The 18951-nt window shown below is 49.4% G+C and overlaps 1 protein-coding gene across 4 annotated transcripts in view; it reads left to right on the forward strand.

The window, feature by feature from the left end:
- Positions 1-190: 190 nt before the first annotated feature.
- The window catches only part of cars2 (cysteinyl-tRNA synthetase 2, mitochondrial), a 126012-nt gene continuing 107251 nt past the window's right edge, over positions 191-18951 (forward strand). Inside the window, exons 1-2 of one of the 4 annotated variants that reach the window (XM_072476005.1) lie at positions 191-352; positions 2610-2660. Coding sequence is in view for 2 of the 4 variants with exons in the window: in XM_072476003.1 (XP_072332104.1) it covers positions 667-929; positions 2610-2660 (314 nt within the window). In the remaining 2 variants the exon portion in view is untranslated. Of the gene's footprint in view, positions 353-588; positions 930-2609; positions 2661-18951 lie in introns of those variants that run through there. The other 3 variants (XM_072476007.1, XM_072476003.1, XM_072476004.1) reach the window with 3 other exon arrangements.

Consider the following 18951-nt stretch of genomic DNA (forward strand, 5'->3'; position numbering starts at 1 on the left):
ACAACCACCACCGGAAGGACTACAGCTCCCTGGAGGCCGCGCGCGAGCCGCCTGTCAGATTTGAAATGAGCGGGCAAAAGGCGGGCAGGGTGAAAGGTCAGCTCCTAGGGGGCGGGGCCCTGGCTGCACTGGGGGGAGGAGCCGCCTGGTTGCTATGGAGGCGCCGGTTGCTACGCTGCTCCCCCGGAGGCCGCCCGCGGGGCCCGGCTCGGACACTGCCGGGCTGGGCACCGGGCGCAATTACTGAGCACAAACCCAAACCAAGGCAGCACCTGTGGAGAGACTAACTGACTTAACGCCTGGAATCTGAGTTCGGAGCGGAACCGAAAACGCCTCCTTCGCCGCGAAACAGGCACTGATCCCCGGGAGAGAGACAACCCTGAGGGAGGGCGCGGGGGCGGGGCCGGGGGGCGGGGCCCGGGCCCGGGCCGGGGGGCGGGGCTGGGACTCGGGGCGGGGCTCAGGTTGGGTACTGCGAGAAGTTGGGGAGTCGAGGGCGCGGCCTCGGTTGAGGGGCGGGGCCACACTTCCGCTGGTTGACTGGGGGTGGGGCTATACACTCAGCCCCGCCCCCTGCCGCTGCCTGGCAACCGCCGCCATTTCAGACCGGGGCCTTCTCCCGAGCCTCCTGGCAGCGCAGCTCGATTGACAGGCCCGCCGGCCAGGATGAGGGTGCTGCAGGCCTGCCGCCGCGGTTGGAGCTGCCGAGACTGGAGGCCGGCCTGGCAGCAGTGCGAGGCCGCAAGGGGCAGCAGCAGCTGGCAGCAGCCGAGCGGCCACCCCGCCGGCCTGCGGGTCTACAACAGCCTGACAGGGTGCAAAGAACCGCTGGTGCTCGCCCAGCCGGATACCGCCTCCTGGTACAGACAGCATAGAACATACAGTGCAGAAGGAGCCCATCGAGTCTGCACCGACCCATCACTTCCACCGTAACCCATTAACCCCTCCTCACCATTTTGGACACTAAGGGCAATTTATCACGGCCAATCCACCTAACCTGCACATCTTTGGACTGTGGGAGGAAACCGGAGCACCCGGAGGAAACCCACGCACACACGGGGAGAACGTGCAGACTCCGCACGGACAGTCACCCAGCCGGGAATCTAACCTGGGACCCTGGAGCTGTGAAGCCACAGTGCTAACCACTTGTGCCACCTTGCTGCCCTCAGCACTGCTCCAAATCCTTGGAGACAGCGCACCGCCCGTCCCGGCTCAATGCACAGCTTCCTGTGACAGTGCGGCGTTCCCTCAGTACTGACCCTCTGACAGTGCGGCACTCCCTCAGTACTGACCCTCTGACAGTGCGGCACTCCCTCAGTACTGACCCTCTGACAGTGCAGCACTCCCTCATTACTGACTCTCTGACAGTGGAGCGCTCCCTCAGTACTGACCCTCTGACAGTGCGGCACTCCCTCAGTACTGACCCTCTGACAGTGCAGCACTCCCTCAGTACTGACCCTCTGACAGTGCAGCACTCCCTCAGTACTGACCCTTTGACAGTGCAGCACTCCCTCAGTACTGACCCTCTGACAGTGCGGCACTCCCTCAGTACTGACCCTCCGACAGTGCAGCACTCTCTCAGTACTGACCCTCTGACAGTGCGGCACTCCCTCAGTACTGACCCTCTGACAGTGCGGCACTCCCTCAGTACTGACCCTCTGACAGTGCGGCACTCCCTCAGTACTGACCCTCTGACAGTGCGGCACTCACTCAGTACTTACACTCTGACAGTGTGGCACTCCCTCAGTACTGACCCTCTGACAGTGCGGCACTCCCTCAGTACTGACCCTCTGACAGTGCGGCACTCCCTCAGTACTGACCCTCTGACAGTGCGGCACTCCCTCAGTACTGACCCTCTGACAGTGCAGCATTCACTCAGCACTGACCCTCTGACAGTGCGGCGCTCCCTCAGTACTGACCCTCTGACAGTGCAGCACTCCCTCAGTACTGACCCTCCGACAGTTACCCATTGAGCCGTGATTGGTACTTGTCATTAATAATTTTCAAATGATTTGCATTTTTCTTTATTACAGTTCATTTTGCCTTATTTGAATTTTTACTTTGATCGGTGGAAGCAAGTGCTTTAGATTGGTGAAATGTTAGAAGGCAGTAGTTGCAATCTTGCTGTGTTAGCAATGAGCATTAGGAAGCTTAACAGTTAAGTTTTGAAGAACCCGACAGTGAGCATTCACAGTGCTGCTTCTAGTTGCGATGTCACTTCATTTTCCGGAGCATCGGGAATGGGTTGTTCAAATAGCTTCACTTTCATATAGGATATTTCTGCACTTTGTGTAATATAATGCAACTGTCTACTTTTTTGTTAATTTGTGTTGAAAATGAATTTGAGTGATGAGCTTGGAGACTGGGTTTAGCCTGAAGGTCAGGACATTTTCCAGAGTTGGAACGATGATGACTGGGAGGGGAATGCGGTGTTGCGTGCAACATTAAACAAGATATCTGTTAAGGTTTTTGAGGCTGTTTAGATGAGCACTTTTGAATAAAGTTAAAATAGTGAAGATGGTGCTGGGGCTATTTTGTGTTTTGGAAGTTAGGGATAATTGAAGTGTTGGTATTTTCTGGTAAAGCTGTTCTTGTGTGTCTTTTGACAGGTACAGCTGTGGGCCGACTGTATATGACCATGCTCATCTTGGGCATGCAAGGTAAATATGTTACATTCCTGGCCACTGGACAATGCGTGTTTGAAATTCGAACATTCTGCTTTCAGGGGCATTAGTTAAGGACAGGCAGAACCATAAGTATTAGGAGCAGGAGTGGTTTGTATGGCCCATTGAGCTTTCTCTGTCATTCAGCAAGACCATGGCTGGTGTTCAACCTCAAATCCACTTTCTCTCCAAATCCATTAAATGAATATACTCAGCAACCGAGTATCCATAGTTCTCTGGAATAGAGAATGCCAAATATTTACAACCCCATATCTCAGTCTTGAATGGCTCACTCCTTCTGAGCCTCTAGACACTCTAGCCATGGAAACAAACAGTCTCTCACCTTCTACCTTTCAAATCATCTCAGAACCTTTAATGTCTTAATGTGATCGTCTCTCATTCTTCTCAACTCCAGAGAGTTTAGGCCAATTCTAAACAACCTCTTTTCACTGGACATCCCTCTCATCCCCCGGGAACAACCGAGTCAATCTTTGTTGCACCTCCATTCTTGGGTAAGGAGACGAAAGTTGCACAATATTCCAGGAAGTGTTCCCAATGATTCCCATGCCTCAACGCATCAACTTCCCCCACCCCCACTCCTCCCACCCCCACTCCTCCCTCCCACTCCTCCCTCCCACTCAGTGTAGTGGGTTCATTGTAAATTATGCACCAGCCTTTCATGTTTTCAGTGCATTCTAAAGTATGTGTCAATCAAAGAATCACTTTTGAATTGTAGGAAAGTATGAATAAGTTTTATGTTTATGAAGAGCTCCCTGACTTCAGCCTTGCATTTTGTCCCCCGCTAATTGGAACCTGTATTACTTTGCCTACCTTTTAATACCAATTTATTCTAATGCCCAGTTTCAGCACCGACCTGTAAATCCCTGGTCAGGAAGACCACTGATGTCTGATTCAGTGGGAGCACAAAGGGGGTAGAATCAGGAAAATCTAGAAATTGCTGGAATTACAGAACCAGTTGGAGTAATCATAACTGACAAAGGGATAGAGTGACAGACACGGTGTGTTTAAGAGACCAAGTAAGAGCGAGGAAAGTACATGAGGGGAATGATCAGAGAGTTGGGGAATAAGCTTCAGAACGGATTATTGATCGAAGACTATGGAAGGAAAGACGTCTAGGTTAAAAGCAAATTTTGCTTTTTCAGTGTTGACAAAGAGTCATCCAGACTCGAAATGTTAGCCCCCTTCCCTGTCCACAGATGCTGTCAGATCTGCTGCGATTGTCCAATATTTTCTGTTTTAGTTCAAGAAATTCTAGGTGTACTGACTCCATAGGATAAAATAAATCTGTAAACATTTGAGGTAAATGCGATTTAATATTTATATATTTTTTTATTCATGCTTTTGAGATTTCCAGGTGGTGCATTACCCCAAGCACCTTAAAAACAACTCACTATTTCAGAGCTGGATCAGCACAGGCTGGGGTTTAAAAGAGGAGTACCATGCAGGTCTCGTACGATCCTGCATTTATCTTTGCGATCGCCTCACATTATTAATTTTAAAGTGGGAATAGCCAAATATTTTCCAATCTTTCCTCAGAACCAAGTTTTCTCTGCTGGTCATGAACTTTGTTGGTTATTGTGTCCATCCCTTTGGGACTGGAAAATCTCCTTTGTGCCTTGGTGATGGGAATTGGGCACTTCTGCCAGTTGTGGTCTGATAGTCCAGGGGACTGCAATGTGATTTAGACATTTACAAATTAATGCCTACCCCCTTCAGATCACTACACACATCGTCAACTGTCTGATGGGCAGCCAGTTTTTTCACACAGCATGTGTGAAAAACTCATTTTAGATGGTTACATGGGTAAGATGGGTATAGAGGGTTATGGGCCAAGTGCGGGCAACTGGGACTAGCTTAATGGTAAAAAACTGGGCGGCATGGACTGGTTGGGCCGAAGGGCCTGTTTCCATGCTGTAAACTTCTATGATTCTTCTATGATTCTATGTGTATCAGGCACACACAGTAAAATCACAATCACTTCATCGCATCACACAGAATACATAGCACAGGAAAGGCTGTTCAGCCAGAGGGCCTGTGATGATGCTTGTATGTCACCCATGACTCCTCCCATTCCGCCTGCCACACCTCATCTTTCTATTCCCTTTTCTTTCATTTATTCTTCTTGTTTCCTTTTGAAAGCATCCAGGCTGTTCGCCTCAACCACTTCCACAAGAAGTTTCTCCATTGGATTTATTCGTAACTATCTGGTATTTATGGTCCCTGGTTTTGGATTGTCTCCCAGGACACACAATTCTTTCCCTGTCTCTGTACTCTGTACACACCATTCTTTCACAGTACTCTGTGAACAATTCAAACTTCACTACTTTGAATTCCGTACTCTTAGTAATAAATTCCAGAGCTTTGTTAACATTTTGAATTGTTTTGTTAACCTGCAAAGCTGCTTTTAATTATTCACCTGTATCTCTTTGCTCTTCTACACCATAGCAAATAAATGAAGTAAATTATTCTACTTATTAAAGTGCCTCCCTCACCTTTATCTGTCAAATTCATTTAACCATTACCCAATCTGTGAATTTTTAATACCTCCTTATATTACGTTGCATATTCTTCCTCAATGAATTTTTCTCGTCCCAACCTTCTCCATGTTACATACATAGATACATAGAAGATAGGAGCAGGAGGAGGCCTTTTGGCCCTTCGAGCCTGCTCCACCATTCATCACGATCATGGCTGATCATCCAACTCAATAGTCTAATCCTGCTTTCTCCCCATAGCCTTTGATCCCATTCTCCCCAAGTGCTATATCCAGCCACCTCTTGAATATATTCAAAGTTTTAGCATCAACTACTTCCTGTGGTAATGCATTCCACAGGCTCACCACGCTTTGTGTGAAGAAATGCCTCCTTATCTCTGTCCGACATGATTTACCCTGAATCCTGAGACTGTGACCCCTGGTTCTGGTCACACCCTTGCTCTTGTTCATGTTCTTGTGCTAAATGTAGTAAAATCCAGAACAATGAGCTTTGTTGAACTGTGTTAAAGCTTCCTCATAAGTGGGAGACAATCAAACCACTTCACTGTCTCTGAGCCTATCTAACATCATTTGTTCGAACCATTTTAACAGCCGTTAATTTCTCATCTATCCACTGGACACACCCCTACATACCAAATTTATAACTTAACTACACTAACAGATTTACAAAGAGTAAGAGACACTGATGTCATTACAAGCAACATATCCTTTAAATCGCTGTTGTACTAAATTGATTAAAAATGTATTAAAAACATATTTGAAGCTTTTCACAAACCTGTGATGAAAAACATTAAAAAGAAATAGAAGAAACCCATTGCTAAATGAACCGTAGGGTGTGAATTAAGTGAGTGGAAAAGACATGTATGAATTTGCAACATTAATTAATGCTGATTTCAAGTGGCATATTATACGTCTTGGAGCACTCTGCAATATATGCATTAGAGCTGCATTTATATCAGAAGCTTAACATTAGTGGGGAGCCTGGTGTTCAAAGTTTGTTTAGTATAAATTGGCTAATAGGAGCCAAGCCGACTGTGCAGCGTACAATTCTCCTCCAGATGGAGTACTGAAACCGTATTCCAGCTGGATTCGTGCTAACTGCTGGGGTTGTTGTGTAAATGCTCATTAAACTGTAAACCTGTGCCACAGTCTGCCTGGCTTCAACAAGAAAGTATGACAAAAAGTGGTGGGAAATTTTATAATGTGAAATCTTCTGGCCACGTAACTGGAAAGGGAAGGAATGAAATCCTACACAACTGTATTCAGACTATCTTAAGAAAAGCTGGAAAATTGCTAGATTCATAGAAACGTAGAAAATAGGAGCAGGAGGAGGCCACTCGGCACTTTGAGCCTGCTCTCCTATTCGTTATAATCATGGCTGATAATCCAACTCAATAGCCTAATCCTGCTTTCCCCCCATATCCTTTCAGTCTGGTAAACCTTCACTGCACTCCCTCTAGAGCAAGAACATCCTCCCTCAGATAAGGAGACCAAAACTTGACCACCTCTTGGGAAATAAGGAAGGACAGGTGACAGAAGTGTTAGTGAGGGATCACTTTGGGACCAGTGACTATAACAAAATGAAATGAAACATAACTCCATTAGTTTTAAGATAGCTATGGAGAATGATAGGCCTGGCCCAAAAGTTAAAATTCTAAATTGGGGCAAGGCCAATTTTGATGGTATTAGACAGGAAGTTGATTGGGCAGTCTGTTGGCAGGCAAAGGGACGGCTGGTAAGTGGGAGGCTTTCAAAAGTGTTAACCTGGGTTCAGGGTGATCACATTCCTTTTAGAGTGAAGGGCAAGGCTGGTAGAAGTAGGGAACGCTGGATGACTCGGGATATTGAGGCCCTGGTCAAAAAGAAGGAGGAAGCATATGACATGCATCGGCAGCTGGGATCAAGTGGATCCCTTGAAGAGTATAGAGGTTGTCGGAGTAGAGTTAAGAGAGAAATCAGGAGGGCAAAAAGGGGACATGAGATTGATTTGGCAAATAAGGTAAAGGAGAATCCAAGGCGCCTCTACAAATACTTAAAGGGTAGCATGGTAGCGCAGTGGGAGCAGGGTCCCAGGTTCGATTCCCGGCTTGGGAATTTTCCCCGTGACTGCGTGGGTTTCCTCCAGGTGCTCTGGTTTCTTCCCACAACTGAAAGACGTGCTATTGGGTAATTTGGACATTCTGAATTCTCCCTCTGTACCCGAACAGGCGCTGGAATGTGGCGACTAGGGGCTTTTCACAGTAACTTCATGGCAGTGTTAACGTAAGCCTAGTTGTTGATTTGTTATGCTCTAGGTGTAGCATAAACGTCTTCCTTGTGGTGCACTTGACAAAAGAAGGTACAGACGTGGAGATAACTTCAACACGTTTATTAAACTATTTACACTTCTATTACTCGGGTTCGACACTACTGCTAATCTTACTCTAGCTACCCAGACTGACTAACCAGTTGCTGCAATCCATGTGGTAGGAGTGTTATTGAATCAACCCTGTGACTGTACTCACTGACTGTCTCCACTGGAAAGAGGCAGATCATGTGTGTGGTGTCCTTTTCTATGGGTTGGTGTAATGCCCTTCTGTGGTCGTGTCACCTGTGTGTATCGTGAATGTCCATTGGTCGTGTCCTATCTAACTGATCTATTGGTTGAGTGTGTGTGTAATGTCTCTGGTGCTCCCTCTAGTGTCTAGCTAGCCTACATGTATTTAAATTGATGCACATCACCACATCCCCCCTTTTTGATATGTTACATATTTTCTGTACACTTTAAGAAAATTAAACAAAAAACAGGTAGATAAGTTAAGGTATATACAAGTCATGGGAACAGTGATTAAACAATAAGTCCAAATCATTTGTGTGAGTCCAAAAACCATCAATTATCATGGTCAAATGTCTCTCTTGGTTATGAACGCCATCAACGTCCCTGTGCCATAGGAACCAAGAAGTGGTCAAATCACTTCGCTGTCTGATTTGGAGTCCCTTTCTTTTTCGATGTTTGTGATAGTGCTGTTGGATGGCATCTTGAAGCTGATAAGGTGTTGACGTTGAAGAGATACCATCAACAGTATCATTCGAGGTCATGGATGTGCCATATGTTGAAGTTGGATAAGACTGTACATACTGGTTCTGGCCACATGTTGTGCAGGAAGGGTGATCCTGCTGAGAACCGTTGAAGCTTGTCGAATTGGAAACAGAATTGCTGCTCGCATAAATACCTGGTGATGGTGTGAAACTAGAACCTTGCATCTGATAGGGATATGCCGTCTGGCCAGGCTAGGGTGCAGCAAATCCTGGGCAGTAACTAAGGCATCCAGCCTGTAGTGCAGATTGCGCTTTCGGTAATCCTCCTTCGGTCTTGATTCCATTAGTGGGCAATCCGTAGTGCTGGCCTGTTTGAGAATATGCTGCATAGACTGCTGGCTGCTGCATGCCTGAATACTGGGTTTGTCCAGCATGAGCTGTCATTGGCTGCACTGCTGGTGTGGAAAAAATGTGTGGACATAGCTGTGGTGAATATTGGTGTATTCCTCTTGGACTGTAGCCGCTGCTTGTTATTACTGACCCAGTGTAATTGTTAAGTGATCCATCACCTGTCGTTGTGGCATCTACTGTCACCCTGAGCGTGCCATCACTGAGGTTGCGGCACTCCCTGTCTGGAGTAAAGTCCGGCTTACGTGAATCAGAGTCGGCGTTTGGTTGCTCCCTATCTGGAGTCTGGTCTGTTTTATCTGAGTCAGTGTTGGTTTGTTGATGCTCCCCGTCCGGAGTCTTAGCAGGTTGACTGGAGTCAGCTGAGATTTCTTGAAGCTGCACGTCTGGAGTCGGAACATGCAGGAATGCATTGACTTGTGGAGAGGTTCGAGCGAATGAGGGTGGAAGTATCATGGTGTCACCGGAGTCACCAGTGGTCTCAGTGATCGTCGAGTGCCTCTGAACACTAGCTGAGGTCTGTCACTTTGCACATCTTGCATGGGAAGTGGGATACTGTCGTCACTCGTCTCACATACCGTGGGTAGATCCTCAGTAGCTGCTTGTTGTTCACTTGGGTTGGGTAAATTGTCAGAGTCTTCATCTGATGGTGCAAATAATGTGGGTGGACTGTCATTTGCTGTTGTCCTTCATTTGGGCTTGGACTGTCATCGTCGCTTTGTTCTTCACTGTAGCATGATAGACCGCCATGGTCGTCCTGCTGTGCACTGGAGCGTGGTAGACTGTCATAGTCTTCTTGCTGTTTTGCTTGAGCATGGCAGACTTGCATCGTCTGCCACTAGTTGGTCCGAGGAGATTGTTAGACCTTCATGGTCTTGTTACTGCAAGGACTGCGCATCGGAGTCTTGCGTTGCTTCTATCGTGGAGGCTGTCCACGAGCTCGCTGCGGAGGCTTGTGACACTAGAGTCACGTCTTGTGTGTGCAAGGACTGCGCTCTGGAGTCTTGCGTTTCTTCTATCGTAGAAGCTGTCCACGAGCTCGCTGCGGAGGCTTGTGACACTGGAGTCACTTCTTGTTCGTGCAAGGACTGCGCTCTGGAGTCTTGCGTTTCTGCAATTGTGGAGTCTGTCCACGAGCTCACTGTGGAGGCTTGTGACACTGGAGTCACTTCTTGTTTATGCAAGGACTGCAGTGTGGAGTCTTGCATGTCTTCTTTTGTAGAGTCGGGAACCCTGAGCAGTGTGCGGACCACGCTCTGTGTGACAGCAGGCCGCTCTCTGTGGGCTTGTACCGCTTTCTGTCTCTTGGTGCCAGGCCGCAACATAATCCTGCACTCACGAGTCGGGATGTCATAGCTGCTGGGCTGAAGATCCTCAAATCCGAAGAACGAACCCGCGTCTGCGTCGGATTCAATACGGGGGTCGCCAATGTGCAATACGTCTAGTGCAGTTCGCATTTGGTACTGGGGTAACCTCCCAAGGTGAAAGCTTTGTCCGAGTCGTTGTCTTCTAGGACCATATCATCACTGTTTGCGTCGGAGCTGGCATTGGGCTCGTGAGGTCCAGAGAAAATGTAAAGGTTGGTTTCAATGTATTCAAGGTCGGAATCATCGGTTTGGGCGTAGGTAATTGCTTTTTGCAGGGTTCTTCAGAGGTTAATTTCATTTCCTGGTTCAATTTGAGGCATTGTGCTGTCATTCCAGGTGAAAGAAGGTTGTTTTACAGCTTTAAAAGATTTTTTCTTTGATTTGGGACGTTGCCCCTTTAAATGGGCATGGTCCGGGGCCTCTGACATCATGATGCATGTGACATCATAGTAGGAAGTATCTGCGCATGCGCAAATCGCTGTTCCTGTACCGAGGACCGTTTTCATGATTGCGCATGCGTGGCGTCTCGCGCATGTGCAAACGGACCTTCCCGTTCTGTGCGCTTCCCGCGCAACTGCAGTCCCTTTAGAAAGATGGCCGTCGATCAAAATTGTTCTCTGCTCCGGGATCTCGGCCTCGAGGTGAGTACTGGCGCTTCTCTTACCTTTTCTTGCTGGTTGGAGTGTGTTTTCCTCAAAGTATTTGCCGAATTTGCCCAGGACTGCCTGGAAGTCACTCCTGTTTTGCCCTTTGGAGAACTTGAATTTTTAAAAGATTTCTTCTGCTCTGGCACTGGCGATGGTGAGCAGAAGCTCTTGTCTTTTCAGCATCGGCCACGTCTTGTAGGTCGGCTGCTACCAGGGAGATTTCAAACTTTTGCCGGAAAACCCACCAGTTTTCGCGGAGATCGCCGTGGCACTGGAGCTACTGCGGAACCCGGATCTCGAACATCTTGCCTGGGTATCGTTGCTGGTTGTCACTGTACGCTGAGGTACGGCTATATGGATTGAAACAGTTCACTGCTGGTCCCATCATTTGTTATGCTCTAGGTGTAGCATAAGTGGCTTCTCTGTGGTGCACTTGACAAAGGAAGGTTCAGACGTGGAGATAACTTCAACACGTTTATTAAACTATTTACCTTCTATTACTCGGGTTCGACACTACTGCTAATCCTACTATAGCTACCCAGACTGACTAACCAGTTGCTGCAATCCACGTGGTGGGGGTGATATTGAATCAACCCTGTGTCTGTACTCACTGACTGTCTCCACTGGAAAGAGGCAGATCATGTGTGTGGTGTCCTTTATCTCTGGGTTGGTGTAATGCCCCCCTGTGGTCGTGTCACCTCCTTGTGTATCGTGAATGTCCATTGGTAGTGTCCTATCTAACTGGTCTATTGGTTGAGTGTGTGTGTAATGTCTCTGGTGTTCCCTCTAGTGTCTAGCTAGCCTACATGTATTTACATTGATGCACATCACCACAGTTGTGACAATAATAAAGATTATTATTCTTAAAGGGCAAAAGAGTAACTCGGGAGAGAGGAGGGCCTCTTTAGGATCTACAAGGTCATCTATGTGCAGATCCACAAGAGATGGGCGAGATCTGAAATGAAGATTTCTCATTGGTATTTACTGTTGCGAAAGGGAACTTGGGGAGATAAATCGTGATGTCTTGATGAGTGTGCATATTACAGAGAAACAGATACTGGAAGCCTCCGAGCTCATCAAGGTAGATAACTCCCCAGAATCTGATGAAATGTATCCCGGATTTGTGGGAGGCCAGGGAGGAAATTGCGGGTCCCCTAGCCGAAAGATTTGAATCGTCGACAGCCACAGGTGAGGTGCCTGGTAGCAAGTGCGTGCCTTTGTTTATGAAGGGCTGCAGGGAAAAGCCTGGGAACTACAGAACGGTTAGCCCAACGTCTGTGGTGGATATGTTGCCGGAGGGTATTCTGAGAGACAGGATCTACAGGCATTTAGAGAGGCAAGGAATGATTAGGGACAGTCAGCATGGCTTTGTGAGTGGAAAATCATGTCTCACTAATTTGTTTGAGTTTTTTGAAGGGGTAACCAAGAAGGTAGATGAGGCAGTGCAGTCAACGTTGTCTACATGGACTTTAGCAAGGCGTTTGACAAGGTACCGCATGGTAGGTTTTGCATAAGGTGAAACCTCACTGGATCCAGGGTGAGATAGCCGATATGATACAAAATTGGCTTGACGACAGAAGACAAAAAGTGTTTTAGAGAGTTGTTTTTCAGACTGGAGGCCTGTGACCAGCGGCGTGCTTCAGGGATCAGTGCTGGGTCCACTGTTATTTGTTATTTATATTAATGATTGGATGATTTCCCATGGCGGCCACGGAGTGAATAGTCGCACGTTCAGCTGCTCTCGCCCTTAGTGCTCTTTTAGTGGTTTTTAAGCCGGATCTTTCAGAAATTTTCTCAACATAAGTTGATCAAAGGGAGAGGAAAAGGAGATGACCCCCAATTTATGGAATCGTGTCCAAATAAGAGTCGAAAAAGAAGAAACCAAAAGATGAGTGAAAGCAAGGCTCAGGTTATCGAGCTCAATGGTAACAAGACAAAGCGTGCTCACTGGTCGATGGAGCAATGGGTCGAGTACCTGGTTGAGAAGTTCGCCCAGCATCGTAAGGAGTGTACAGAAGACGTAACCCAGATGATTAAGGACCGGGTGGAGGAGAAAATGACGACCCAGGGACAGGAGATTCAAAAGTTGCAGGAGCTGGCGACTGAACGAGAGGAGGAGTCCGCTGCGATGGCTTTGGAAATTAGCATTCTACAGGACAGCCAGAAACGACTGCTGGAAAAGGTAGAAGACCTGGAGAACCAGTCTCGCAGGCAAAATATCTGAATCGTCGGGCTGCCGGAGGGCAAGGAGGGATCGGATGCGGAAGCGTATGTGGGGAAGATGTTGCAGGAGATGGTCGGGGCTGATGTATTTGACAAGCCGCTGGAGGTGGACCGGGCACATGGGCTGCTCGTGCGTAAGCCCCAGCGTCGTGGGCCCCCCGAGGGCCATGGTGGTGAGGCTACATCGATTCCTCGACAAGGAGCGTATCATGAAGTGGGCCAGGCAGACAAAACGGTGCATGTGGGAAGAATCAGAGATCCGGGTGTACCAAGACTGGGGACCAGCACTCGCAAAGAGGAGAACCAGTTTCAACAAAGTTAAGGCAGCCCAGTTTGCGAAAGACATTAAATTCGGACTGCTATACCCAGCTCACCGGGAGCTGTACTTTAACTCGTCGGAAGAGGTGGCTATTTTTGTGAAGGACAATTATCTAATTTATGGACTTTTAAATTCAAACTGTGGTGGACTGAGTTTGGGGGAAGGGAAAAAGCAGGGCGAGAGAAAAATAGTTTTTAATTCTGTGAGTTAAGTCGCGATGTTCGGGAAGAAAAGGATTTTTCTTGTGTAATTTGATTCTGATTTATTGCTTTATGTACTGGATTACAGAGAAAAAACTTTTAAGTTGCGACGGGAGTTTTTTTTTCTCTGTAAAAAAGATGGTTGATTCTTACATGCATAATTTTGCTTAAGCTGCTTGAAGCGTCTTCTATTGTGTTTGATTCTGTTTGAAGGTGATGGGACTGATAAGAATCGGTTAAAGGGAGAGGGGTTGGCCTTGTTGCCTGCGTGTCGGGGGATGGTTTGTATGTTTTTGGCGATTGTTGTACTGTGTTGAGTGCATGTGCTGTGTTTAGGGGTGATAGAATCTGGCAGATGGCAGGTTTCTTGGCGTCAGCGGGTGGGAGATGCTGAGCTAGCTGGACAGCTGGTCCACAGGAGCGAAGTGGGGGGAGAGCTGAGGAGAGATGAAGTGGGGGTGGGGACTGCTGACGGGTAAGGGACAGCTAGGAGACTGGAGATGGAAATCAGATGGCGGTCGCTGCCGAGGGGCTGATCAAGTGAGGTGCGGAACACGGGCTAAGAGCTGGCCTAGGAAAGGTCATGGCTGATCGACAGGGGAGGGGGGCAAGAGCCCCTCGTGACCAGACTGGTTACGTGGAATGTTCGTAGACTGAACGGGCCGGTTAAGAGAGCTCGTGTGTTCGCACACCTGAGACAGTTAAAAGCGGACGTGGCTCTGTTACAGGAGACACACTTGAAGCTGGGAGACCAAATTAGATGAAAGAAGGGATGAGTCGGGCAAGTGTTTCACTCAGGACTGGACTTTAAAACAAGGGGGGTGGCCATCCTGATTAACAAAAGGGTGACATTCGAGGTGGGGAGGATGGAGGTAGACCCGGGAGGCAGATTAATATGGTTAGTGGGAAGCTAGAGGGAATGGCAGTGGTGCTGGTGAATATATATGCCCCAAACTGGGATGATGTCACGTTTATCAGGAAGGTGCTGGGAAAGATCCCAGACCTTGACTCGCACTGCTGATCATGGGGGTGACTTTAATACGGTCCTGGACCTGAGGCTGGACCGGTCGAGTGCTAGGTCGGGGGAACTATCAACAATGGCGAAGGAACTGCAGGGGTTCATGGAGCGCATGGGAGGGGTGGATCCGTGTAGATTTGAGAGACCAAGGAGCAGGGAATATTCATTTTACTCCCATGTACATAATGCGTACTCCAGGGTAGATTTCTTTGTGCTAGATGAAACACTGTTAGCAGGGGTTGAGGACAGTGAGGACTCAGCAATTGTGGTTTCAGATCACGCACCTCACTGGATAGGTCTACGAGCAAACACGGGAATGTCCCAGCGCCCACAGTGGAGACTAGATACAGGACTGTTAGCGGATGAGGAGATCTGTGAGCGAGTGAGGGAGGCCATTCGGGGGGTACATAAAGATTAATGACACTGGAGAGACTGCAGCTTGGGTGGTCTGGGAGACCGTGAAAGTGGTTGTTAGAGGGGAATGTATTTCGATTTGAGCCCACAGGGATAAAACTGAGCGGTCGGAGCTGGACAGGTTGGTAGGAGAAATCTTACAGGTGGACAGGAGATATTCGGAGTCTGCAAATGAGGAGCTCCTGAAGGAGCTTCAGAGACTTCAAGTGGAGTTTGGGCTCCTTTCCACAGGAAAGGCGGAGGGTCAGCTGAGGAGGGTAAAAGGGGCAATATATGAACATGGGGAGACAGCGAGCAGGATGCTGGCTGAGGAAACAGGAGGCGGCGAGAGAAATAGGGAAAATAAAGGATTTGAGGGGGAAGATGGTGACGGACCCGGGGGCGGTGAATGACGTGCTCCGTGAATTTTATAACCAGCGACAGAGCCGGAACCCTCGGATGGGAGGAGGGCATGAATCAATTCCTGGGGAGGCTAGAGTTCCCGAAGGTAAATGAGGAGCTGGTGGAGGCCCTGGGGGGGCCCAATTGGGCTTGGGGAGGTGATAGATGGACTGGGGGCGATGCAATCGGGTAAAGCCCTGGGACCTGACGGATTCCCAGTGGAATTTTATAAGAAGTTCTCTGGGTTACTGGGGCCGCTCCTGGTTAAGGCTTTTGACGAGCCCAAGGAGCTGGGAGTACCCCCCCCCCCAACGTTATCACAGGCATCAATCTCTCTCATCCTGAAGCAAGACAAGGATCCGGAGAGCTGTGGATCGTACAGGCCAATCTCCCTCTTGAATGTAGATGCCAAATTATTGGCAAAGATCCTGGCCACTCGAATAGAGGATTGTGTCCCGGAGACAATTGGGAAGGATCAGACACGATTTGTAAATTGTGACATCCAACATTAGATGGCTTCTTAATGTAATTATGATGCCAGTGGAGGGGTGCGAGGCTGAGATGGTAGTTGCCATGGACGTGGAGAAAGCTTTCGACTGGGTGGAGTGGAAGTATCTATGGGATATTTTAGGCAGGTTTGGGTTTGGGCAGGGATTTGTGGAGTTATTGTACCAGGCCCCGGTGGCAAACGTAAGAACTAACCGAGATCGGTTGGAATACTTTAGTCTATGTTGTGGGACAAGGCAAGGATGCCCGCTCTGGCCATAGAGCCCTTAGCAATGGCCCTGAGAGCAGCAAATGTCTGACAGGGTATAGTGAGGGGATTGGGGGGGGGGGGGGGGCGGAAACACAGGGTCTCTCTCTATGCGGACGATTTGCTGCTTGATGTCACAGACCCGGTGGGGGGGATGACCGAAATCATGGAGTTATTAGAAGAATTTGGGCGATTTTCAGGCTATAAGCTAAATATGGGAAAGAGCGAGATGTTCGGAATCCAGGCACGGGGGCAGGAAAGGAGGCTGAAGGAGCTACCTTCTAAAGTGGTTGGGAAGAGTTTTAGGTATCTGGGGATTTAAGTGGGCAAGGATTGGGGGCAGCTTCGCAAGTTAAATTCGGGCGAAGCAGTGGATCAAATGAGAAGGGATTTCCGTAGATGGGACATGCTCCCACTGACGCTGGCGGGGATGGTTAGAATCATAGAATTTACTGTGCAGAAGGAGGTCATTCGGCCCATCGAGTCTGCACCAGCCCTTGGAAAGAGCACCCTACCCAAGCTTGCACCTCTACCCTATCCCTGTAACTCCACCCAAGTTCAGACGGTGAAGATGACGGTCCTTCCGAAACTACTTTTCTTGTTTCAATGTCTCCCGATTTTTGTCCCAAAGGCTTTTTTCAGAAGTATGAATGCAGCAATATCGAGGTTTGTATGGACGGGTAAAACCCCGAGAGTAAAGAGGGCACTCCTGGAACGGATCGCGGAGAGGGGAGCTTGGCTCCCCCAACCTTTATTAACTGTTACTGGGCGGCCAACATATTGATGGTCAGGAAGTGGGTAGTGGGGGAGGTGTCTGTCTGGGAGCGGATGGAGGCAGCAATCTGCAAAGGTACGAGTTTGGAGGCTTTACTGACGATGCCTCTGCCATTCTCTATGGCTCGGTACTCTACGAATCCTGTGATGGTGGCAGCCCTCAGGGTGTGGGGGCAATGGAGGCAGCATATGAGACTGGAGGGGGCGTCAGTGTGGTCACCGATCTGTGACAATCACAGGTTTGCCCCGGGCGGGCTGGATGGGGCTTTAAGGTATGGCAGCGGGCAGGAATTGAGAAATTTGGGGATCTATTCATCCAAGAGAGCTTTCCGACCTTGGAGACATTAAGGGGGAGTTTGATTTGCGGGGTGGGAACGGGTTTCGGTATCTTCAAGTGCGGGACTTTGTACGGAGGCAGGTTCCAAGTTCTTCGCCTACCCAGAGGGGACGACAGGTTAAAGTGCCGTCATACGACTTCCGGTTGCGGCTATGCGGAGCTAAGCCGCACGATTCGGCAGCTCCCGCTATTACGGACTTTCGGGCTCGCTAGAGGAGCCCCAACGGAATTTCTTCAAAGACAACCCGTGGGGAAGGGAAGAGAGAGGTCCCCCTCCAACTTTTATGGACCGGACCTGAAGTGCAACGGCCAAAAAAGCGGCATTGGAGCAGCAGGAGAAGCGAGGGGAAAAAAGCAAAATGGCGGCGGCCGGGGACAAAGCGGAGTGCGGGCCGGAGCTGCAGGAGTTCATCAAGCGCTGCTTCGAGGAGCTGCGCAAGGAGATGCTGGCGCCTATGCTGGCGGTAATTGAAGGACGAGGGATAACCCAGAAGGCCCACGAAGTAAAGATCCAGGAGGTACAGAAAAGAGTCAGTGAGAATGAGGACGAGATCTTGGGCCTGGCGGTGAGAGTGGAGCAGCACGAGGCGCTACACAAGAGGTGGGCGGGAAGACTCGAAGACCTGGAGAACAGGTCGAGGAGAAAGAATCTGCGGATCCTGGGTCTCCCTGAAGGAGTGGAGGGGGCCGATGCCGGGGCATACGCGAGCACGATGCTCGGGGCGATGATGGGCGCGGAGGCCCCTTCGAAGTCGCTGGAGTTGGACGGGGCACATCGGGTGCTGGCGAAGAAGCCCCAGGCAAATGAGCCACCAAGGGCGATGGTGGTGAGATTTCACCGGATCACGGACAGAGAGAGGGTCCTGAAATGGGCCAAGAAGGAGCGGAGCAGTAAGTGGGACAATGCAGAGATCCGAATATACCCGGACTGGAGCACGGAGGTTGCAAAGCGGAGAGCGGGTTTCAACTGGGCCAAAGCGGTGTTGCACCGGAAAGGAGTGAAGTTGCACCGGAAAGGAGTGAAATTCGGAATGCTGCAGCCAGCGTGACTGTGGGTCACATACAAGGACCAACACTATTACTTCGAAATGCCTGAAGAGGCGTGGACCTTCATACAAACCGAAAAGTTGGAATCTAACTGAGGGTTTGTGAGGGTGGGGGGGGGATGTTTGAGGTTTGTTGTGTGATGGTTGTTGTATATAGGGGGTCAATCACGCGCAGGAAATGTTACATGGGATGGCTAGTCGGCAGTGGGGGGGCGGGGTGAGAGCCCCTCCAATCCGGCTGATAGCCCCTCCAATCCGGCTGATAGCCCCTCCAATCCGGCTGATAGCCCCTCCAATCCGGCTGATAGCCCCTCCAATCCGGCTGATAGCCCCTCCAATCCGGCTGATAGCCCCTCCAATCCGGCTGATAGCCCCTCCAATCCGGCTGATAACGTGGAATGTGAGGGGCCTGAATGGGCCGGTGAAGAGAGCTCGAGTGTTCGCGCACTTAAAGGGACTGAAGGCAGACGTGGTCATGCTCCAAGAGACACACCTGAAGGTGGCGGACCAGGTCAGGTTAAGAAAGGGATGGGTAGGACAGGTATTCCACTCTGGACTGGACGCAAAGAATAGAGGGGTGCAATATTGGTGGGAAAGCGGGTATCATTTGAGGCCAAGACTATCGTAGTGGATAATGGAGGGCAATATGTGATGGTGAGCGGTATGTTGCAGGGGACGTGGGTGGTGTTGGTAAACGTGTACGCCCCGAACTGGGATGATGCTGGATTCATGAAGCATGTTGGGGCGCATTACGGACCTGGAGATCAGAGGCCTGATAATGGGAGGGGACTTCAATACAGTGTTGGATCCAGCACTGGACCGCTCCAAATCAAGGACTGGAAAGAGGCCGGCGGCGGCCAAGGTGCT

This window comes from Scyliorhinus torazame, chromosome 15 (genome assembly GCF_047496885.1).
Source record: "Scyliorhinus torazame isolate Kashiwa2021f chromosome 15, sScyTor2.1, whole genome shotgun sequence".
In the NCBI taxonomy this organism is placed as follows: Eukaryota; Metazoa; Chordata; class Chondrichthyes; order Carcharhiniformes; family Scyliorhinidae; genus Scyliorhinus; species Scyliorhinus torazame.